This window comes from Nomascus leucogenys, chromosome 10, assembly GCF_006542625.1.
Source record: "Nomascus leucogenys isolate Asia chromosome 10, Asia_NLE_v1, whole genome shotgun sequence".
Taxonomy (NCBI): Eukaryota; Metazoa; Chordata; class Mammalia; order Primates; family Hylobatidae; genus Nomascus; species Nomascus leucogenys.
The window spans coordinates 88,181,116-88,205,451 of record NC_044390.1 but is presented as its reverse complement, the minus strand read 5'-3'; the positions used below and the strand labels follow the sequence as shown (position 1 = coordinate 88,205,451).

The 24,336-nt window shown below is 48.2% G+C and overlaps 1 protein-coding gene across 3 annotated transcripts; it reads left to right on the top strand.

Annotated features, from left to right (window-relative positions):
* Positions 1-1,410: 1,410 nt before the first annotated feature.
* Positions 1,411-20,010, top strand: OASL (2'-5'-oligoadenylate synthetase like). Of its 3 annotated transcripts, XM_003280294.2 has the most exons (6): positions 1,411-1,879; positions 6,867-7,149; positions 9,404-9,579; positions 12,580-12,821; positions 16,205-16,352; positions 19,245-20,010. In XM_003280294.2, exons 1-6 carry the CDS (start codon positions 1,682-1,684, stop codon positions 19,740-19,742), a joined length of 1,545 nt encoding a protein of 514 aa, XP_003280342.1. In that variant the 5' UTR covers positions 1,411-1,681; the 3' UTR covers positions 19,743-20,010. The 3 variants fall into 3 exon arrangements, with proteins under 3 accessions (XP_003280342.1, XP_003280343.1, XP_004089505.1); XM_003280295.2 differs by lacking the exon at positions 12,580-12,821; XM_004089457.2 differs by lacking the exons at positions 12,580-12,821; positions 16,205-16,352.
* Positions 20,011-24,336: the final 4,326 nt, after the last annotated feature.

The window sequence follows — 24,336 nt, the reverse complement described above, 5'->3', positions numbered from 1 at the left end:
ACTTTGGGAGGCCAAGGAAGGCAGATCAGGAGTTCAAGACCAGTCTGGGCAACATGGTGAAACCCTGTCTCTACTAAAAATACAAAAAATTAGCCAAGCACGGTAGCGGGATCCTGTAATCCCAGCTCCTTGGGAGGCTGATGCAAAAGAATCTCCTGAACCCAGGAGGCAGAGGTTGCAGTGAGCCGAGATTGTGCCACTGCACTCCAGTCTAGGTGACAGAGTGAGACTCCATCTCAAAAATAAACAAACAAATAAAAATAAAATTAAAATGTGGGAGTTGCCAGAGTAAAAACATTTAAACACTGGTTGAAATCACCAAGGGAGTAAGTCTAGAGCAAGAAGAGAAAAGGACCCAGGACTAAGCCCTGGAGCACTTAATATCATTCAGAGTTTGGGGAGTTGCAGGCGTCCAGCTATGTTGCCCAGGCTGGCCTTGAACTCCTGGCCTCAAGTGATCCTCTCACCTTGACCTCCCAAAGTGCTGGGACTACAAGCATGAGCCACCATGCCCGGCCCGGATCCCTGGTCTTTAAGAGTCCTCTCAAGCAGGTGTCTGCTAACACCAAATGAAACTCATCTGCTGGCTTCATGTTTTCATGCTTTTTTCCTACTTAACTCATCGCACTGGACTTTTGGAGTCTCTTTTTTCTGTGTCTCCTCTGCTGTTCTGGGAGTCCCCTTGGAACAGGAACCTCATCTTATTTTGTCTTCTTGGCTCAATGCATGAACTTCTTGGTTCAGTGCGTGAATCATAATACCTGTTAAACCCACTCTATGGGCCGGGCGTGGTGACTCGCACTGTAATCCCAGCACTGTGGGAGGCCAAGGTGGGCGGATCATTTGAAGTCAGGAGTTTGAGACCAGCCTGACCAACATGGTGAGACCCCGTCTCTACTAAAAATACAAAAAAAAAAAAAAAAATTAACTGGGCGTGGTGGCGCATGTCTGTAGTCCCAGCTACTAGGGAGTCTGAGGCAGGAGAATCTCTTGAACCTGTGAGGCGGAGGTTGCAGTGAGCTGAGATTGCACCACTGCACTCCAGCCTGGGCAACAGAGCAAGACCCTGTCTAAAAAAAAAAAACAAAAAAAAAAAAAAAACAAAAAACCCACTCTATGAATAGTGAGGGTCAGAGAGGCTAGAGTCTGGCACAGGTAGACTAGAATTCCCAGTCTGTTCTCTTGGGCTCCAGATTCTCACTCCTCCACCTGAACGTGAGTGAGTCCCTTCCGTTCCCAAGTCTCAATTTCCTTAGACAGATTTAAGCAGTTGAATTGACTAACAACTATCCAACCCCAACCTACTGGGCAAGTTGCCTCCTCTGGGGTCAAACGCTATCCAATTTCAGTTTCCCAACATCATAAAAGGAAACTCTAAAAGTTAAGAATCGAAACTGATGACAGAGAGATTGACTAGACGGCCGGCCTGTTAAGGTGGCCCCAGACATTCCAGCCTCAGCCCAGAGTCCTCCTGTGCCCCTACTGCAGCAAGGGGGTCTCCAAGAAGGGGGACCCGGAGTCAGCCCATCACACCTGGTTTCCTCTCTGCTAGTGTCCTTCATCCCACAGGGCACTGGAGGGCGGCTGAGGAGGAGCTACCTTAAAAAAGGAGGTGTGTGCCAGGGAGCTGGGTAGGAGCCTGGCTATATATCTGCCCAGCAGCGGTACTCTCGGGACAGAGATGGCACTGATGCAGGAACTGTATAGCACACCAGCCTCCAGGCTGGACTCCTTCGTGGCTCAGTGGCTGCAGCCCCACCGGGAGTGGAAGGAAGAGGTGCTAGACGCTGTGCGGACCGTGGAGGAGTTTCTGAGGCAGGAGCATTTCCAGGGGAAGCATGGGCTGGACCAGGATGTGCGGGTGCTGAAGGTAATCAAGGTAAGACTGGGCTCCTCCAGCCCCCATGCAAGACAAAACCCAGTATCAGAGTCCACGTCCCTGAGGATGCTGGGGACCCCTGTCCTCCTTATTCCTAGCCCATGCTGATGACATCTCAGAATACCCCATCTCACCTAGCTGTCTACACCCCACTGCACCACTGCCTTGAGTAGAATGAGTCTAGTGATAATAGCTCACATCTGGGGGCTCACTGGCCTAACCTCTTAACATACACTATCTCTAATTCTTGTACCCTGTGAGATAGGTACTATTCTTTTCCCAGTTTACAGATTAGCAAAATGGAGGCTTAGAACCAATACAATGCAAGGTCCTTGGTTGGATCCTGGTGTGAATGAACCATCTGTAAAATACAGTTTGGGTACAACTGGCCTGGATATCAGAGAGTATATGTATATCTGATATAGGAAATCATTGTTGATTTTGTTAGGTGTAACAGTAGTTTTGTGGTTATCAGAGAGAATGTTCTCTTTTGTTTGGACACGCACATTGAAGTATTTTAGGGACAAAGTTCCTTAGTGCCTGTAATTTACTTTAATGTGGCTTAGATTAAGCAAATGCAGCCAGGAATTTAGACTTGTCGAATCAACTAGTTGGGTATATGAGTGTTAGTTGTATCATCTATTTTTCTATATGTTTTAACTTTTTGATTATAAAATGACTTTTTTTTTTTTAGAGACGGTCTCGCTCTGTCACCCAGGCTGGAGTGCTGTGGCACAATCACCACTCACTGTAGCCTCAGTCTAACTGGGCTCAGGTGATCCTCAGCCTCCTAAATAGCTTGGGATTACAGGCATGCACCACCATGCTCAGCTAATTTTTGTATTTTTTGTAGAGATAGGGTTTCACCCATGTTGCCCATGCTGGCCTCGAACTCCTGGGATCAAGAAAATGCCCACCTTGGCCTCCCAAAGTGCTGGGATTACAGGTGTGAGCCACCATGTCTGGCCGGCCAATAAAATGATTTTTTTTTTTTTTTTTTGAGACAGAGTCACCAGGCTGGAGTGCAGTGGCACAATCTCAGCTCACTGCAACCTCCGCCTCCCAGGTTCAAGCAATTCCCCTGCCTCAGTCTCCCGAGTAGCTGGGACGACAAGCGCCCACCACCACACCTGGCTAATTTTTTGTATTTTAGTAGAGACGGGGTTTCACCGTGTTGGCTAAGATGGTCTTGATCTCCTGATCTCATGATCCCAAAGCACTGGGATTACAGTGAGCCACTGCACCTGGCCTAAAATGATTTTTTAATGGAGGCTCAGAGAGGTGAGGTGACTTGCCCAAGGTCACACAGTGTTGAAGCTGGGATTTGAACTTGACTCAAGGGACCCAAGTCCCCCTCACTGAGATTTTTCCCCAAGCCCTTCCTCCAGCTGTTTCATGCCACCTCCTGTGCTAGCTAAGATCAAAATTCAAGAGAGTCAGAGCTAGAAATACTCTGGAGAATCAGACAGTCTCACCAGTGACTCACTTAAATAATTAAGTAAACTGAGGCACAGAGAGGGTGAGAGATACCCCAACGTCACACAGTGAGTTGGTGATAAAGGCAAGACTAGAATTAGGACCCCTGACTCCCAGCCCAGTGCTCAAGTTCTCTCTCTAGGGGCAACCAACTCACAGAGGGATCTAGAAGCCCTGGGCCCCTATCCGTTCTTTGCACCTATCCCCAGCATATGAAGCCTGAGGCCATACAATTTATAAGTGAGAAACCACAAATTTTGATATTAGACAGACTCTTCGCTTCTTCCCTTACCAGCTGTGTGGTTTTGACCTTCCCACTCTTATTTCTCAAACCCACAAGCTTTTCATCTGTGATTGGGGCATCATCATCATCTCTCCCTCACCAAGCCAGTGGTGCAATGCAGGCTGAATGATTCATGCATGGTGAATGCTCAGAAACAGAAGCATCATTATAATTCTTGCCAAGCTTTCTTCTGGGCCTGGGACTCAAATCTGACTCTGGCAGACCCTCCCAGACCACCCCCTCCCCAACAACCTTGAGAATAAAGTGGAGGGAATAAGGAATGTCTGGTAAGAGGAGGATACTACAAGAATAAATTTATTGTGTGTGTGTGTGTGTGTGTGTGTGTGTGTGTGTGTGTGTGTGTTCCACCATGCCTGGCTAATCTTTGTATTTTTAGTAGAGACTGGGTTTCACCATGTTGGCCAGGCTGGTCTCGAACTCCTGACCTCAAGTGATCCACCCACTTCGGCCTCCCCAGATGCTGGGATTACAGATGTGAACCACCACGCCCGGCCAAGAATGAGTTTTTACGGCAGGAAATGCTATTTACCCAAGCCTCAAATTCTTCCTGCACATCATAGCCACTTTTCCTCTTGAAACCACTAAATGGTAGCAAACCCCAGTGAGCCATGACTAATGAGGAACAACGTATCTTATTTAGAGTCTAAACCCTCCCTTTCCCCACCCTCTGAAAATCTAGTGAGCGGAGCTGTTCCATGTAAGCGAATGCTCGTCTTCAAATGAATTGTGCTTAAATAGGTTTAAAACCGAAGCAAATCAGGAAGCCTGTTCTGGATGTGTTCTTTTCTCTCTGCCTGGATCTTACCAGTGGGAAAGGCAGAAAGGGAAGTCTATACCAGGTACAGTGGCTCACGCCTGTAATCCCAGCACTTTGGGAGGCCAAGGTGGGAAGATTGCTTGAGCCCAGGAATTCGAGACGAGCCTGGGCAAAATGGTGAGACCCCCGACTCTACAAAAAATATATAAAAAATTAGCTGGGCATGGTGGTGCATGCCTGTAGTTCCAGCTACTCTGGAGGCTGAGGTGGGAGGATTGCTTAAGCCCAGGAGGTCGAGACTTCAGTGAGTGAAGATCGTGCCATTGCACTCCAACCTGGGCAACAGAGCAAGACCCTGTCTCAAAAAGAAAAGGAAGTCTAGACTGGCCTTCAGGGGGAATGTGTCCTTCATTCACACACAGGGTGCCATCTCCAACCCTCTCCCAGGGGGTGAAGGTGCTGGGTCTGAATGCCCATGGTCCCTTGGAAGCAGGGCCTGGCTTACAGCCTTGGGTCACGAGGAAGAAGGAGGCGGAAGAACCACCCACTACTTGAGTTCTGGCCTTTCTCTGACTCCGCTGCCTCCTGGCTGGGAGACCATGGCAAGCTCCTCGTTGCCTCAGTCTTCTCATCTGTACATTGGAGATAATTCTCCTAGTACCCACCTCAATACAGGAAGTGAAGGGTTTTTTTTTTTTAGATGGAGTCTCGCTGTGTCGCCCAGGCTGGAGTGTAGTGGCGAGATCTCAGCTCACCAGAACCTCTGCCTCCTGGGTTCAAGAGATTCTCCTGCCTTAGCCTCCCCAGTAGCTTGGATTACAGGCACACACCACCACACCTGGCTAATTTTTGTATTTTTAGTAGAGATGGGGTTTCACCATGTTGCCCAGGCTGGTTTCGAACTCCTGACCTCATAATCTGCCCACCTTGGCCTCCCAAAGTCCTGCGATTACAGGCATGAGCCATCGTGCCTGGCTGGGAAGTAAAGATTAAAAGGAATAATAGGTATACAGGGCTGTCAGGGGTGGCAGACACAGGGCACCCTGTGTCATCCAGCATCCGTGCTCATGTCACACAGGGCGTGTTATATCATCAGGGAACAGCTGGAATCTGACTCCATCCACCAGGAAAAGTAATCTACTGGGAGTCTGATTCCTCCCTAGCAATTCCACCTCCCGATACAGAATGAGGAGAGGAGGCCAGAGAGTTGTAGGGCTTTGCATACCAGAGGCAACAGGGCCTGGAGAGCTCATCTAGAATCTCAAAACATCAAAAAATCCCTTCTCGACCTCCTTCCATTACTAACGGGGAAACTGACCCCCCGGCAGCAGAAGGGATTGTCTAAGTCAGCTGGATAATGAGGAGAAAGAGAAATGTGTTGCTGACTTCCTGTGTGCCAGGCACCCCACCAAACGCTTGGCGTATATTATTTCATCTGATCCTCCCAGTAGCCCAGTGACTCTTGTTCCACCATTACTTTCATTTTACAGATGAAGGTCTTAGAAGTCAGAATGTTTACCCAGCTAAGAAACAGGGAAGAGTCAAGATCTTTTTCAGGCTGCTCCATTTCACAGCCTATGGCTCTTAAATCCACCAGGCAAATTTGCTCCTTGCTTTATAATGTCATGAAATCATTCAGCCCCACCACCACCCCCAAAATCCTCAAACAACCCTACGGAGTAGACGCTGCCATTCCTCTGGAGTTGGCCTTACCCTGTGGATAAGAAGACTGGGTCTCAGAAGCAATGCAGTGTAGTAGATAAGAAGCTGGGCATTTGGGGAGGCCAAGAGGGCAAATCGCTTGAGTCCAGGAGTTCGAGACCAGCCTGGGCAACACGCCAAAACCCTGTCACTACAAAAATACAAAAATCAGCCAGGCATGGTGGCGCAGGCCTGTAGTCCTAGCTACTTGGGAGGCTGAGGTGGGAGGATCGCTTGAGCCAAGATCAAGCCACTGCAGTCCAGCTTGGGCAACAGGAGTTGTCTCAAAAAAAAGAGAGGCTGGGCTCTGAGGGCTGCAAACTGCAAGACCTGGGGCAAGTGACTAATGAGGAGAAAGACAAATGTGTTGCTGACTTCCTGTGTGCCAGGCACCCCACCAAACCCTTAGCATACATTATTTCATCTGATCCTCCCAGTAGCCCAGTGACTCATGTTCCACCATTGCTTTCATTTTAGAGATGAAGGTCTTAGAAGTCAGAATGTTTACCCAGCTAAGAAACAGGGAAGAGTCAAGATCTTTTTCAGGCTGCCCCATTTCTCGGTCCCATGTCTCGAGATCCTCCAGACATCTCAGTTTTCTCACCTGTAAAGTGTGGGTATTAGTACTACCCACAACCCATCCCTCAGCGGGTGGTGAGCATTCAGTAAGACCGTGCATGTGAAGGGCCGCAGGGGTTGCCTGGCACATGGCAGTGGGCCTCAGGGTGACGGGGCTCTGTGTTCTGCAGGTGGGCTCCTTCGGGAATGGCACGATTCTCAGGAGCACCAGAGAGGTGGAGCTGGTGGCGTTTCTGAGCTGTTTCCACAGCTTCCAGGAGGCAGCCAAGCATCACCAAGATGTTCTGAGGCTGATATGGAAAACCATGTGGCAAAGCCAGGACCTGCTGGACCTCGGGCTCGAGGACCTGAGGGTGGAGCAGAGAGTCCCCGATGCTCTCGTCCTCACCATCCAGACCAGGGGGACTGCGGAGCCCATCACAGTCACCATTGTGCCTGCCTACAGAGCCCTGGGTAAGGGGAGGGGAAGCTCACCCGACTCACACACTTGCCCACCCCAGGAGACTTCCCAATGTCTCACCTTTACTCATGGCCATGTGCACACACCCACATTTATTCATTCCATCTGTGTCCTATGCTTGGGGCTGGGTTACTGCAGTGCACAGGATTAACCCAACTCTGGCTATCATATCGCTCAACTTGGAATACAGATATTGACCAAAGAATTGCAGAGTTAAATACATGATTGCAGCCTGGGCGTGGTGGCTCACACCTGTAATCCCAGCACTTTGGGAGGCCGAGGCAGGTGGATCATGAGGTCAGGGGTTTAAGACCAGCCTGGCCAAGATGGTGAAACACCACCTCTACTAAAAATACAAAAAATTAGCTGGGTGTGGTGGTGGGCACCTGTAATCCCAGCTACTCAGGAGGCTGAGGCAGAGAATCACTTGAACCCAGGAGGCAGAGGTTGCAGTGAGCCAAGATCACACCATTACCCTCCAGCCTGGGCAACAGAGCAAGACTCTGTCTCAAAAAAAAAACCCAAAAAAAACAAAAAAAAACCATGATTGCAAATGGTGTAAATGTGCACAGAAAAAGCATGGGGTGGCCTGGGTAACCACAGAAAGGGTGTTCAGGAAGTGACTTTCTCGGGAGAGAACATTCAGGAGGCTCTGACACCCAGTGAGGGGAAGGAGCTAAAAGTGGGAGTGGGGGTCTGTCACTGCGTTTTATAGAAGCAGATCCTAAGACATGGATGTGAGGACAAGCAGTTTATTTGGGTATTCATCCCAGGAAACACTGGTAAGAAAGTATGGAATTGAGATGGGAAAGGCAAGAATTCAATACAGCCTGCATCCGTGGGCAAGTCACCACCCTGAGCTTCATGTCCTGGGAGAATTCGCAGTCCCATTATGGAGCAAGCCTCTTCGGGATCCCAAGTGGGATGCTGGCGTGCTTACTCACCAGCTTCCCAGCCTTGGGGGCTGCTTTGGGAGCACTAACTCACTGGCCCCTGTTGTTTGTCCTCGGGCAGAGTCCTAGGTGTTTGAGGTAAAACCTATATGCTGCAAGTCCAGATCCTAGAGGTTTCATCTCATGTGCTAACTCCTATCAGCTGTAGTGACTGGCTACTTGGAGTTGTTCTTTGGAGAAGGTATAAGAGACAGGATCTGATTTTAGCAAGGAAGGGAGTGCTGGGATGTCTCAGTGATGTGTACCATGGAACTGGTTCTCCCCATGAGTTTATATATATATATACATTTTGAGACGGAGTCTCACTCTGTCGCCCAGGCTGGAGTGCAGTGGCGTGATCTCGGCTCACTGCAACCTCCACCTCCAGGATTCAAGTGATCCTCCAGCTTCAGCCTCCCGAGTAGGTGGGATTACAGCCCGCCACCATGCCATGCCTGGCTAATTTTTCTATTTTTAGTAGAGATAGGGTTTCACCATGTTGCCCAGGCTGATTTCAAACTCCTAACCTCAGGTGATCCGCCCACCTCGGCCTCCCAAAGTGCTGGGATTACAGGCTTGAGCCACCCCACCCGGCCTCCCTATGAGTATTGAAAGAGATCCAAAACAGACATTAAAGAAAATGAGGGACATTTGTCCTTGCGATAGTTTACTGAGAATGATGATTTCCAGTTTCATCCATGTCCCTACAAAGGACATGAACTCATCCTTTTTTATGGCTGCATAGTATTCCATGGTGTATATGTGCCTTTTTTTTTTAATTTTATTAAGAAGGAAGGCTTCCCTGACCGCATGTTCTCACTCATAGGTGGGAATTGAACAGTGAGAACACATGGACACAGGAAGGGGAACATCACACCCCAGGGACTGTTGTGGGGTGGGGGAGTGGGGAGGGACAGCATTAGGAGATATACCTAATGCTAAATGACGAGTTAATGGGTGCAGCACACCAACATGGCACATGGATACATATGGAACAAACCTGCACATTGTGCACATGTACCCTAAAACCTAAAGTATAATAATAATAAAAATAAAAAAAAAAAGAAAATGAGGGACATTGAGGACATCCAGGGAGGGCCCTGATGCATAGAAAGCCCAATGTTGGTTCTCCAGAGTAAGAATTTCACAAGAAGGACAATTAGACAAGGCAAACCTTTGGTTTCTGAAGATATGAGGTCTCAAGTGTCCCTGGAGGGATAATTCCAATGTAAAGGCAGGCTCTCGCCAAAATACTACTTACCACCCTCTGGCTTCCTCAATCCCCAATCTCTCCCTCTACTCCCTCACTCCTCAGGGCCTTCTCTTCCCAACTCCCAGCCACCCCCTGAGGTCTATGTGAGCCTGATCGAGGCCTGCGGTGGTCCTGGAAATTTCTCCCCATCCTTCAGCGAGCTGCAGAGAAATTTCGTGAAACGTCGGCCAACCAAGCTGAAGAGCCTCCTGCGCCTGGTGAAACACTGGTACCAGCAGGTGAGGGGGCTGCCGGGATGGCAGGGGCAAGGAGAGGGAAGAGGGTGGGGAGGAAAGGCAGGTCCTGATTTTCATGTCAGGAAACTGCACCCAGGGGAAATGGAAGCAGGTAGAGAGAGAGAGAATGCTAGTCTTTTGAAATATAAAGTGAAACCGTCAGTGAAGAAGGTGGAAAAGGAGGAGAGGAGGAGGAAGAGGAGAAAGAAACAGAGAAGGAAGGAGAAAAATAGGTACTCTACACTAAACTAGTTATTTTTATTTTATTTTATTATTATTTTTTTGAGACAGGATCTTGCTTTGTTGCCCAGGCTGCAGTGCGGTGGTGTGATCACCACTCACTGTAGCCTCCACCTCCCTGGATCAAGACCTCCCTGGCTCAAGCGATCCTCCCACCTTAGCCTCCTAAGTAACCAGGACTACAGGCATGCACAATCATGCCCAGCTAATTTTTTTATTTTTCTTTTGTAGAGACAGGGTCTCACTATATTGACCAGCCTGGTTTCGAAGTGGTCTCAAGCGATCCTCCCACCCTTGCTCCCAAAGTGCTGGGATTACAGGCATGAGCCACCACACCCACCCCACAAGTTCTTGTTACCCTTCAATTACAGTCTAGGCCTGGCAGATGTCAACTTCGCTGGGTACTGTGGCCATTCGTCACAGCAGGTTAAGGACTAACAAGAGGAAGGATTTCTTTAATTCCATCCCAGGAGTCGAAAAGAGGGCATGTGTGAGTGTAAACAGCCCTCAGGGACATTTCTCAGGCAGCAGCTCAGTCAGTTTTGGAAACAAAATCTTCCCCCGAGATAACGGAAACTCCAACTGCAAAACAGAACTCAGAGACAAAAATCATTTATTATAGAAAACTTGCAGAGAAGTTACAAGGGAATCAGACGGCAGAAGGAAAGATTTGATCCAATAAATATAAAATAGGCCGGGAGCGATGGCTCACGCTTGTAATCCCAGCACTTTGGGAGGCCGAGGGGGGCAGATCACGAGGTCAGGAGATCGAGACCATCCTGGCTAACACAGTGAAACCCCATCTCTACTAAAAATACAAAAAATTAGCCAGGCGTGGTGGCGGGTGCCTGTAGTCCCAGCTACTTGGGAGGCTGAGGCAGGAGAATGGTGTGAACCCGGGAGGCAGAGCTTGCAGTGAGCCGAGATCACGCCACTGCACTCCAGCCTGGGCAAGACAGCGAGACTCTGTCTCAAAAAATAAAAATAAAAATAAAATAAAATATAACAGGGATTTAAAGAAAAAACAATTACCGGCCAAATGTGGTAGCTCACACCTGTAATTTCAGCACTTTAGGAGGCTGAGGTAGGAGGATCACTTGAGCCCAAGGGTTCAAGACCAGCCTGAGCAACATAGTGAATCCCCGTCTCTACACAAAAAATACAAAAATACAAAAATTAGCTGGGGGTGCTGGTGGGTTCCTGTAGTCTCAGCTGCTCAGGAGGCTGAGGAGGAAGGATCACTTGAGCCCAGGAGGTGAAGCAAGTTGAGCTGGGTCTTTTTTTTTATCCATTCACTAAGGCTTACATCTTACTGATTACAGGCGTCCTACATTTTATACATCATCTAAGTTTTAAGAATATAACATTTCACTAATATTGAAGAAAATAAGTTATATTACCATGAGTTTAAATTTCTAACAAAATTATAATGTTATTAGTTATGGTTTGCAAAATTGAGTGTTAAGGATGAATTCGCAAAAAGTTACAAAACAAATTAATTAACTTATAATTTTTTTTCTTTTTTTGAGACAGAGTCTTGCTCTGTCGCCCAGGCTGGAGTGCAGTGGCGCGATCTCGGCTCACTGCAAGCTCCGCCTCCCAGGTTCACGCCATTCTCCTGCCTCAGCCTCCCAAGTAGCTGGGACTACAGGTACCCGCCACCACGCCCAGCTAATTTTTTGTATTTTTAGTAGAGACAGGGTTTCACCATGTTGGCCAGGCTGGTCTCGAACTCCTGGCCTCAAGTGATCCACCCGCCTCGGTGTCCCAAGGTGCTGGGATTACAGGCAGGAGCCACTGTGCCCGGCCTCAGTGAGATTCTTAACACAGGAAGTGAACAGTGTCAGTTAAGATGCTTCCTTTTGCAAGTAAGAGAAAAACACAAAAACCAACTCAAACTGGCTTAAACAATAAAGGGAATTATCAGCTCATGTATGAAAACCCCTAAACAGTAGCAGGGGTGGGGGAGCTTCAGGCACTGGTAAGGGCACTGGCTCTGTTTCTCTGGAATTCTCTCAGCTTCTCATTCCTCTATATGTCAGCTTGGTCTTTTGGCTTGTTTCCCTCTTGGTGGCAAAATGGCCACAACCGTTCCTGCCCTCATATTCACACATGGCAGGACTTCTCTTCTTTCAACCACTGAACAAAAGAACTAGGCTTTACTCCAGTTGCGCCAACTTAGATGGCATGCCCTGTCTTGAAGCAATCACTTGCAAGTGGGAAAGGTTTATGCTGACAGGCCTGTGCCAGTCAGGGCCCATCCTGGGGCTGCGGGTGGGGGTCAACCCCTTCCAAACATCATGGCCACCATGCAATGGGGAAGGAAAGAATGTCTGCTAGAGAGGCAACCCCAATCTTCACTACAGAATCTCACCTATTACCATTTTTTCCCTCTATCTAAGGAAATCTTTCCTTTCTTTAAAGAAACATTTCTCAGCAGCTCAATACATTAAAATAGATTTAAATGGGACTGCTTAGGCTAGAATGTTTGTGACCGATCACAATCTGCTCGTACCTGTTCATCACTTCATTCCAGGAGTTACATCTGTTTAGCACATATTGAAGCCCAATGGACTAACTCAGCCCTTTAATTCTAAAATGGTGAAACCTATGTCTAGAGATGGAATGTGACGTGGCCAAGGTCACACAGCCAGTAGGCAGCAGAGCCAGGACTAGAACTTGGATTTCTCAGCTTCTGGTCCAACACCATCCTTACACAGAATCTTAGGGTCTCTCTCTCTGTCTTCCCATCTCTTTCAACAGTATGTGAAAGCCAGGTCCCCCAGGGCCAATCTGCCCCCTCTCTATGCTCTTGAACTTCTAACCATCTATGCCTGGGAAATGGGTACTGAAGAAGATGAGAATTTCATGCTGGATGAAGGCTTCACCACTGTGATGGAGCTGCTCCTGGAGTATGAAGTCATCTGTATCTACTGGACCAAGTACTACACACTCCAGAATGCAATCATTGAGGATTGTGTCAGAAAACAGCTCAAAAAAGAGAGGTACTGGACCACTGTTTGCCCACCAAATCTTACAGAAAAAAAGAGAGATGGGCCAGCGTAACGTGGCATAGAGTTTTATGTATTAAGCAGTAAGGCTGCCACCATAGTTGAGCATTGACCTCCCACACCAACACAGCTGGCATCTCAAGTTGGTGGCTTATCAAAGTCACTGGGGGCCATGGGGCAGGTATAAGCCTGTTCCTTGTTTCCTAAGCCACCCTCCACCTTAGCTTGGCCCTCTTGCTCTCTGAAGACCATTTCAGTGCTTTGAAGGAGCTAGCATGGGAAAATGGAAAGAATCTTGCAGATTCCAGTTTAAATCCCAGCTCAGCCATTTTCCTACCACTCTGAGCCTCAATCCCTTATCCATAAGACAGGAGTAAACTGGAACCTACGATACAGGATTGATGTAAGGGTTGGAGAAAATCTGTGTTAAGGATCCACAATATCTAGCATCTGGCACATGCTGAGTAAATGCTTATATTGGAGCGTGTGCTGTCAGCGTCCCATTCATATCCTCTCGGCCTTTACTGTTCTAGGGAAGGTTGGTTCCACTTCCAGCTGTCAGCACCTGCATCCCTTTGCCAGCAGACCCACTCTGAGAACAGCCCTCCACCAGATCTGGTGGGAGTTGGTGGGTAAATACCACAGCTCCCTCACCCAAAAGATGGAAGGAATCTGGGTCTCATTCCATACCTTTTTTGTTAAGACAGAGTTTTGCTCTGTCACCCAGGGTGGAGTGCAGTGGCGCAATCTCCACTCACTGCAACCTCTGCCTCCTGGGTTCGAGCGATTCCCCTCCCTCAGGCTTCTGAGTAGCTGGGATTACAGGCGCCCACCACCCACACCCAGCTAATTTTTGTATTTTTATAGAGACAGTGCTTTGCCATGTTGGCCAGGCTGGTCTCAAACTCCTGACCTCAGGTGATGCGCCTGCCTTGGCCTCCCAAAGTACTGGGCTTACAGGTGTGAGCCACCGCACTGGGCCCCATTCCATACTCTTTCCCAAGGATCGCCTCCAGTTGACCACAGTAGTAATTACTTCAATACCCACCCTTTGTTGTCTGCCTTCGCTTATCTGTCTCACTGTCTCACTCCCTTATTCGTGCTTCCTGGGATCACTTTCTAAATAAGCCAAATCCTTATCTGGGGATCTGCTTCAGGGGAAGCCCAACCCAGACAACTCCCTGTGTTAGAAGCTCTGGGCCTGTGTAAGCAACATCACAGTATTTAGTGTTCTGTTATGTAGTATTGGGTCTCTTTTGTAAGGAAGGAAAGCCAGGTCTGCTCATGAAAAGAGGATTTATTATAACCATGCCCAGAAAAATCGAGAAAGCATCAGGACCTGAGACTCCCTCTCTCTCTGTGACTCTCTCTCATGAACCACAGCACTTCTCCCCTCAGCCTCTGCTTCTCTCTCCACACCTGTCCTTCTCCCCTCTGCCTCCCAGTATAAGGGATCTCCATCATTCCCATGTCCAAACCCCAGAGAGAACCATTCTGATTACTGGTCACAGAACACAGGCCCCGTGTGTTGGGTCACCTGCCAGCTAACAGAATGAGCCACTTTAGGTCAGTGACCCCACCCTATAGGACAGCCTGGCACTTTCAGGCAGGACTGTTTTAGGGTGCAGTCAGTGTTGGGAGGAGCCAGCCTGGAGCCCAAAGTCCAGTTCATTCCAGTAGCCTGTGTCACATTCTATTACACAGATAAAGTCGCAGCTCCCTCCCAAGCCCTGGGGTACAAAGGGCTGTTTTTTTGTTTGTTTGTTTGTTTGTTTTTATGGAATCTTGCTCTGTCACCTAGGCTGGAGTTCAGTGGCATGATCTTGGCTCACTGCAACCACCACCATCTGGGTTCAAGCTATCCTCCCACCTCAGCCACCCAAGTAACTGGGACTACAGGCGCCTGCCACCATGCCCTAATTTTTGTATTTTTAGTAGAGACACGGTTTCACCATGTTGGCCAGCCTGGTCTTGAACTCCTGACCTCAAGTGATCTGCCCACCTCGGCCCCCCAAAGTGCTGAGATTACAGGCGTGAGCCACTGTGCCCCGCTCAAAGAGCTGGTCTTAATCATGGACTTGCAGTCACCCCAAGTTAATAAGCGAGCCCAAGATCCCCTTCAAGCCAATATTCTTTAAAATATTTATTCAATATTTATAGAAAGGAGAGACTTTTGGGGGCAGCCGAACCTCTGCTCTGTTGAGGAGGTAGATGGGTAAGAGCCCCACCTACTGGCTGTAAGAACTTAGGGCGATCTAGGCCAAGGACGGTGGCTCATGCCTGTAATCCCAGCACTTTGGAAAGTGGGGGCAGGTGGATCACGAGGTCAGCAGTTCAAGACCAGCCTGGCCAAGATGGTGAAACCCCATCTCTACTAAAAATACAAAAATTAGCTGGGCGTGGTGGTGGGTACCTGTAATCCCAGCTACTCAAGAGGCTGAGGCAGAGAATTGGCTGAACCCGGGAGGGGGAGGTTGCAGTGAGCCGAGACTGCACAACTGCACTTCAGCCTGGGTGACATAGTGAGACTCTGTCTCAAAAAAAAAAAAAAGAACTTAGGGAGATCTGTAAATCAGGGACAACCACAACAATAAAAATAACAGTCCCTACCTTATAGAACTGCTGTAAGGATTAAAATAGGTTAATCTGCATAGGGTTTGGCCTTGTGCTTCAATAAATGTCAGTAGTTGGTGGCGGTGGTGTTTCTATTACCCAAAGCAATTCAGCAGCTGTAACCTTAAACTTGCAAAGCCTGCTCCGAATGTACAGGGCCCGCCTTCCTGAAAGGGCATCTGTTATTCCTCTAGCATGCCTCTTGGGGCCTCATTCTCCCCCACATATTCCTTGCAAACAGCTAAAGCACTCTCCCAAGGAGGAATTCTTTTTTTTTTTTTTTTTTGAGATAGTCTCACTTGGTTGCCCAGACTGGAGGATGGTGGCGTGATCTTGGCTCACTGCGACCTCCACCTCCTGGGTTCAAGCAATTCTCCTGCCTCAGCCTCCCGAGTAACTGGGATGACAGGTGCATGCCACCACACCTGGCTAATTTTTTGTATTTTTAGTAGAGACAGGGTTTCACCGTGTTGGCCAGGCTGGTCTTGAACTCCTGACCTCAACTGATCCTCCCGCCTCAGCCTCCCAAAGTGCTGGGATTACAGGCGTGAGCCACCGTGCCTGGCCCAGATAGGAATTCTTGGAAATAGCATTGTCTCCATCCTGTTACTCTCCTGCGGTGTTTTGGGGCCCTCTTGAACATCCCCGGGATGTGGACATCACGATTCTCAGTGGCTGGACTAAATAATTGCTGAGAAGGTTTTTTTCTGGCTTGAAGGCCTCCAAACCATTACGAGCCTGGGCACCCTTTTCCTGTGTTACAGGCCCATCATCCTGGATCCGGCCGACCCCACCCACAATGTGGCAGAAGGGTACAGATGGGACATCGTCGCTCAGAGGGCCTGCCAGTGCCTGAAACAGGACTGTTGCTATGACAACAGGGAGAACCCCGTCTCCAGCTGGAACGTGAAGGTAATGGCTCCTCTCTGGGCTGTCAAGGGCTTGAAGCTCAGAACGATAGATAAACTACTCAGTATTTACTCATTCAATTCTGTGCCGACAGAGAACAGAACTTTACAGTCACCGTTTAAGGGCCAGCTGCACCACCCACGGGCTCTGTGAACTTGGACAAATTCTTTGGCTCTCAGAGCCTCGGGTTTCTTACCTTCAAATTCTTGTTCTCCTTTCCTTTCTTTTTCCCGTAATCTACGGGAGAATCAGTTCCGTGTTCCTGATCATCCTTTGCATGAGTTGGGTCCAGCCAAGTCAGCTCAATCAGCCATTCTGTGCCAGTGCTGTGCTCAGGGATGGGGTAGGGGATGTGGGCTGGGGGACAACACAAGCACAGAAATAAGACATGACCCCGACACTTGGCCAGGTGCAGTGATTCATGCCTGTAATCCCAGCACTTTGGGGGGCCAAGGCAGGTGGATCACTTGAGGTCAGGAGTTCAAGACCAGCCCGGCCAACATGGAAAAAACCCATCTCTACTAAAAAAATACAAAATTAGCCAGACGTGGTGGCAGGTGCCTATAATCCCTGCTACTCCGGAGGCAGAGGCAGGTGAATTGCTTGAACCTGGGAGCCGGGGGCTGCAGTGAGCTGAGATCGTGCCATTGCACTCCAGCCTGGACAACAAGAGGGAAACTCTGCCTCAAAAAAAAAAAAGAAAAGAAAAAAGACACCACTCTCACTCTCAAAGAACTCACCCTATGTTGTTAGGAAGCAAGTGCATGAAACAAACTCACACAAAACTGCTAGAATTACCAGAGGAGACAAGATACTCTGAAAACAAACAAACAAAAAATACTGAGTCATATTATTATGTGATGCCAAACCTATAGTATAGGCAGAGATCACAAAAATCTATTTTATCAACGTCACACTTTCTAGTTTGCAAAGCTCTTGTCCAAGGTCTGTCTCAGTTGATCCTCACGGGCAATTCTGTAAGGTAAGAAGATCGAGTATTATCACTATCTTTATTATCATCATTACTATTATTGCCATTTTACAGAAGAGAAAACTGAGGCTCAGAGAGGTTAATTAACTAAGGTCACTCTGCTAACAGACAGCAGAACCAGGGGCTCTGGGGGTCTGGAAGCAGAATAAATGTTAACTGAAGTCACCAGAGAAGATTCCTTAAAAAAGTTAGGAGTTGAAATGAGCCCTAAAGGCCAGGGGGAGATATAGACACTCAGAACAGAGGACAAAGGATGATGAGGGGCAAAGAATGGGAGGCTGGATGAGCAAGATGTGTACAGGAACAGGAGACCTGCTTGGAGCAGAAGGCAGAAGCAGAATCAGAGGCTCCAGTAAGGTACAGGGAGTATAAACAGGGACCCACCGGCCAAATGAGGAGGCCCACCCATGGGCTGGAACATATACGCCTCTGGATTTTTCCTGAATATAAAAGCCATTGTAGACTGGGGGTGGTGGCTCACGCCTGTAATCACAGCACTTTGGGAGGCTGAAGTGGGTGGATCCCTTGAGCCCAAGAGTTCAAGACCAGCCTAGGCAACATGGTGAAACCCCGTCTCTACTAAAAATACAAAACTTGGCCGGGCGCGGTGGCTCACACCTGTAATCCCAGCACTTTGGGAGGCCGAGGCGGGTAGATCACGAGGTCAAGAGATCGAAACCATCCTGGCCAACATGGTAAAACCTCATCTCTATTAAAAATACAAAAATTAGCTGGGTGTGGTGGCATGTGCCCGTAGTCCCAGCTACTAGGGAGGCTGAGGCAGGAGAATCGCTTGAACCTGGGAGGCGGAGGTTGCAGTGAGCCAAGATCGTGCCACTGCACTCCAGCCTGGCAACAGAATGAGACTCCGTCTCAAACAAACAAACAAACAAACAAAAACTTAGCCAGATGTGGTGGCACGCACCTGTGGTCCCAGCTACTCAGGAGACTGAGGTGGGAGGATCGCCTCAGCTTGGGAGGTCAAGATTGCGCCACTGCACTGCAGCCTGAGGTGACAGAGCAAGGCCCTGTCTCAAAAAAAAAAAAAAAAAAAACACATAAAACATTGTGCAAATATTTTTTATCTTGACAAATCAGAAAACTTGGCAATGCCAGGCTTATATTTCTTTTTCTGTTTTTTTTCTTTTGAGACAGAGTCTCCCTCTGTTGCCCAGGCTGGAGTGCAGTGGGGCGATCTCAGCTCACTGCAACCTCCACCTCCTGTGTTCAAGAGATTCTCCCACTTCAGCCTTTCGAGTAGCTTGGACTACAGGCATACGCCACCACACCCGGCTAATTTTTGCATTTTTTAGTAGAGATGGGTTTTGCCATGTTGGCCAGGCTAGTCTCAAACTCCTGACCTCAAGTGATCTGCCCGCCTCGGCCTCCCAAAGTGCTGGGAATACGGGCATGAGCCACTGCACCCAGCCGAGGCTTATATTTCTTCTGGAAAGAATCAGCTAGAGGCCTGACCCTCTCCAGCATTTTCCAGGTGCTCTCCAGCCACCTGGGGCTCTCAGGCCCTGGAGTGTAGCCTCTGGAGGTGGTGAGAACACAGACTCTGGAGTCTGACCAACCTCACTTCACATATCTGCCCTGCTCCTTACTACGTATGTGATTGGTGTTCAGTAAATTACCTAACCCTGCTCAAACAGTTTCCTCATCAATAACATGAGGATAACAGTAGAACCAACCAACTAATAGAGATGCTCTGAGAATAAAATGCATTAAGGGTATGGAAGGTGCTCAGTATACAGCCTGGAAAGTGCTTACCTCTCCCTAAACATTTGCTGCTGCCACTGCTGCTGCTACTATTGTAAAGATAAGGACAGATGAAGGGAACGTTTGCACATCAGACAGAGAAGTGTGGACTTAACACCCCTCCTTCTCCCTCTCCCTTCCAGAGGGCACGAGACATCCATTTGACAGTGGAGCAGAGGGGTTACCCAGATTTCAACCTCATCGTGAACCCTTATGAGCCCATAAGGAAGGTTAAAGAGAAAATCCAGAGGACAAGGGGCTACTCTGGCCTGCAGCGTCTGTCCTTCCAGGTTGCTGGCAGTGAGAGGCAGCTTCTCAGCAGCAGGTGCTCCTTAGCCAAATATGGGATCTTCTCCCACACTCACATCTATCTGCTGGAGACCATCCCCCCCGAGATCCAGGTCTTCGTGAAGAATCCTGATGGTGGGAGCTACGCCTATGCCATCGACCCCAACAGCTTCATCCTGGGTCTGAAGCAGCAGATTGAAGACCAGCAGGGGCTTCCTAAAAAGCAGCAGCAGCTGGAATTCCAAGGCCAAGTCCTGCAGGACTGGTTGGGTCTGGGGAGCTACGGCATTCAAGACAGTGACACTCTCATCCTCTCTAAGAAGAAAGGAGAGGCTCTGTTTCCAGCCAGTTAGTTTTCTCTGGGAAACTTCTCTATACATTTCTGCCATCTACTCCAGAACTCATCCTGGCAATCACTCTGTCCTATTGTCTACTGGGAAGGTCCCAGGTCTTCACCAGTTTTACAATGAGTTATCCCAGGCCGGACGTGGTAGCTCACATCTGTAATCCCAGAACTTTGGGAGGCCGAGGTGGGAGGAACGCTTGAGCCGAGGAGTTCAAGACCAGCCTGGGTATCATAGGGAGACCCCGTCTCTACCAAATAAAAAATAATTCATTGGGTGTGGTTGTGCACGTTTGTAGTCTCAGGCACACGAGAAGCTGAGGCAGAAGAATCACTTGAGCCCAGGAGGTTGAAGCTGCAGTGAGCTGTGATCACGCCACTACACTCCTGCCCAGGCAACAGAGCAAGACCCCGTGTCTAAAAACTAAAACATAAAAATAAGTAAATCTGTTTAAAAAAAGAATTATCCCAGCCCTGCCAGGAGGAGGATGAGGAGGGGTGTGAGAGACTAAATATACAAATAGACAGAGGTCACATGACGTACAACAATAGAATTCTGACCCACAACCTTCTGCAGCAATCAACCCCAAACTATCAGGACTTGGTCAATAACTGGCAGCGTCTCTAACTCCCTGCCCCACTCCCATCCTGCTTCCTGTTTATGACCAACCCAAGAAACCCAAATAAGCTCCCCAGACCAATCACATGGTTAGCCCCGCTTCTGGTGAGTGCACTTCCAGCTTCCCCATACCAACAGCCTCAATCAGGGCATCCCTGAAGCCTTCCCATTTTCTTGCCTGTCTTTAAATCTCTGTCAAAAGCAAGAGATGGGTGGCTGGTTCCTTTGCTATAGGAAGTTGGGAATAAATCGCCTTTGTTAGTTCTCATTTGAGGGCTCTTTATTTCCACAGGGCCTAATGCTGTCCTAATGGTTATTGCTTGATCATTTGAGCTTCTCAACTCTAAGAAATGAGGACTGGGGAAACTGAGGCAAAAAGAGACAAAGAATGGGAGATTGAGGATGATGCAGTGTAAAAAAAAATCACCTCGACTCCTAAAACCCATAGACAAACAGTATATAATAGTCAGGAAACTGTGGGAAAATAATAGCATCTTTATTATCAAAGGACGTCATGTGATCAGGTTTACTCCAGGCAATAAGAAGTTTCCTTTTGCCCCTCCGTTTTGCCTAGTTTTCTGGTGGGCTACTCACCTACCACAGCATAGAAAATGCACACTGCAATTGGTTATCAACAGCCTCTGGTCAATTTAGCAATCATAATCTGTGTATTTCCCACCTCTGTTTGCCTTCAGGGACAGAAAAAGTGCCTCCTTCCCAGGAGGTAGACAGGCTGTTCCAGTCCCCGTCTTTGTGTCCTTCATAATGCCCAGCACAGCCCACATTGTAGGTGGTGGGAAAATTCTTGTTTAAAATAAAAAAAAGAATTAAAAATTCAATGTCTTAGTCCATCTGGGCTGCTAAAACAAAATACCATACACTGGATGGCTCATAAACAATAACCATTTATTTATCACAGCTCTGGAGGCTGGGAAGTCCAAGTCAAGACGCTGGCAGATTTGGTGTCTGGTGAGGGCCTCTTCCTGATTCATAGATGGCAGCTTCTCACTGAGTCTTCCCATGGTAGAAGGGGCAAAGGTGTCTCTGGGGTCGCTTTTTTTTTTTTTGGAGATGGAGTCTCACTCTGTCACCCAGGCTAGAGTGCAGTGGCATGATCTCAGCTCACTGCAACCTCCACCTCCCAGGTTCAAGCGATTCTCCTGCCTCAGCCTCCCAAGTAGCTGGGACCACAGGCACCTACCACTGTGCCCGGCTAATTTTTTTTTATTTTTAATACAGACGGGGTTTCACCATCTTGGCCAGGCTAGTCTCAAACTCCTGACCTTGTGATCCACCCGTCTCAGCCTCCCACAGTGCTGGGATTACAGGTGTGAGCCACTGCGCCCGGCCTCTGGGGTCTCTTTTATGAGGGCATTGATCCAGTTCATGAGGGCTCAAGACCCTATGTAACTGAAAGATTCTCCGTGGGGCCTGAAAGCTTAAGAGAATGAATGACCCCTCCCTCCTTGGGCCCAGTCCCAAGGCGCAAGGCCACTTGCGCCAGCAGCACGCGTCAGCAAGATAGCAGAAGCAGGAAGAGAGCTGGCCGGAAGACACGTACCCACTGAAGACTGAGAGAGAGGTCGTCCAGGTACAGCATAGACGTTACATCAGACTGAGACACTTCCTGTTTACAGGAGACTATAAAACCCCTCTCCCGTCCTCATTTGGTGCTGATGCCATTTTAAGCCTCAGCCCACCTGCACACAGGTGCTCATTAAAAGAGCGTGTTGCTCCACACTGCCTCGTGTTGTCTGTTGGCCGCGCTCTCGGGGTTCGAACCAATACAAGACCCTTTCACTAATTACTTCCCAAAGGTCCCACCTCCTAATACCATCACCTTGGGAGTGAGGACTTTTTGGAAATTATCAGTATCAAAATGGAGTCACTTATGTCAAACCCTAACAAATGCCTGTCACAAAAATTATCTCAAGAAGCTCCTCAAATCCGCAGTATTATAGATAAGCCACTTGCACAAGAATATTTGCCTAACAGTGGGCGTCTCCACAATAAGCTAATGCCAACTCCTGCAACAGGATCCTGTAATCAACGGTACTTGTTTCAAAGAAGCTTACGTGGACTTGGTCTTTTCTCCTTGCCACAACCTCTTTTAATGTGCCTATAGTCCACTATAGCGTGCATATCTCAAGTTGCAATTCCTTGCAATTCTTGAATAAACGCTTTATTTTGGAGAGTCAGTCTCTCTGTTATTTATTTTAGGGTATCAATTTTAACATATGAATTTTGGAGGAACAAAAACATTCAGACCATATCAGTCACCTTCCTCTTTTTTGAAATAGAAAAGCTCAAGGCCAGAGAGTTTATTTTAGTAAAGTTTTGACATACCTGTCTTCAAAGATAAAACATGAAACAGCATTCCACAGACAAAAGTAGAGTGATTTTGTTCATCCTTCACTGTGAGGTATTTTAACCACAGAGATTCTAATTTTTTGATCTTGGATGGGTCCTGGGAGTCAGTATTTTTAAGTTGCCTAGAACGTAAACACCTAGAAAACTAGGGTGTTTTTCAGACCAAACCATGCATCTGAATCACCCAGGACAGTGCCTCTGAAACTTTAATACGCACACAAATCACCAAGAGATCTTGTTAAAATGCAAATTCTGATTCAGTGGGTTTGTGGAGCCCAGGATTCTGCATTTCTTTTTTTCTTTCTTTCTTTTTTTTAGAGACAAGGTCTGGCTCTGTAGCCCAGGCAGGGTGCAGTGGCACCATCAGAGGTCACCGCAACCTTGAACTCCTGGACTCAGGCTATCCTCCTGCCTTAGCCTCCAGAGAAACTAGGACTACAAGGTGCATACCACCAAGGATTCTGCATTTCTTTTTTTTTTTTTTTTTTTTTTTTTTGAGATAGAGTCTTGCTCTGTCACCCAGGCTGGAGTGCAATGGTGCTATCTCGGCTCACTGCAACCTCTGCCTCCCAGGTTCAAGCAATTCTCCTGCCTCAGCCTCCAGAGTAGCTGGGATTACAGGCGGAAGCCACCACACCTGGCTAATTTTTGTATTTTTAGTAGAGATGGGGTTTCACCATGTTGGTCAGGCTAGTCTTGAACTCCTGACTTCATGATCTGCCCACCTCGGCCTCCCAAAGTGTTGGGATTACAGATGTGAGCCACCATGCCCGGACAGGATTCTGCATTTCTTTCTTTTTTTTTTTTTTTTGAGATGGAGTCTCACTCTGTTGCCCAGGCTGGAGTGCAGTGGCACGATCTCAGCTCACCTCAACCTCCACCTCCCAGGTTCAAGTGATTTTCCTGCCTCAGCCTCCCGAGTAGCTGGGACTACAGGTGCACGCCACCATGCCCAGCTAATTTTTGTATTTTTAGTAGAGATGGGGTTTCACTGTGTTGGCCAGGCTGGTCTCAAACTCCTGACCTTGTGATCTGCCCACCTCAGCCTCCCAAAGTGTTGGGATTACAGGCGTGAGCCACCGTGCCCGACCTGGATTCTGCATTTCTAACGAGCTCCCAGGTGTTACCAATGCTGCTGGCTCATGGACTACACTCTTAAGTAGTAAGGCCCTAGGCTATTAAAGGAAATACAGATTCCTGGATTCCACCTATCAGAGATTCTGATTCTGTTAGTATTTTTTGTAAGACCCAAAAGTCTGCAGTTTAACCAGCTCTCTTAAGGTGTTTCTTAGGCCCAGCTGGACTGGGAAATTACTAGAATAAATGACATCGAATCAAAACCTGGGAACTAATCCTGGGTCTGTCATTAACTCCTTAGGAGATTCCCTTCCCTTCTGGAGATCTCTTCATCAAGAAATGATTGGAGAAGGCAATCTCTTAGGCCCTTCTAGCTCTTGCCTTTGAGAACCGCCCACCTCCCCATTCCCACCTGGTATCCCCAACCCAGTACAGTTCATGGCCAATGGCGGTCCAAGCGTTGGAACTACAATCCCCACAATGCCTCGCGCCTCTCCTCTCACGTGAGGTCGCGCAGGAGGCTTGATAACGGCGGTGT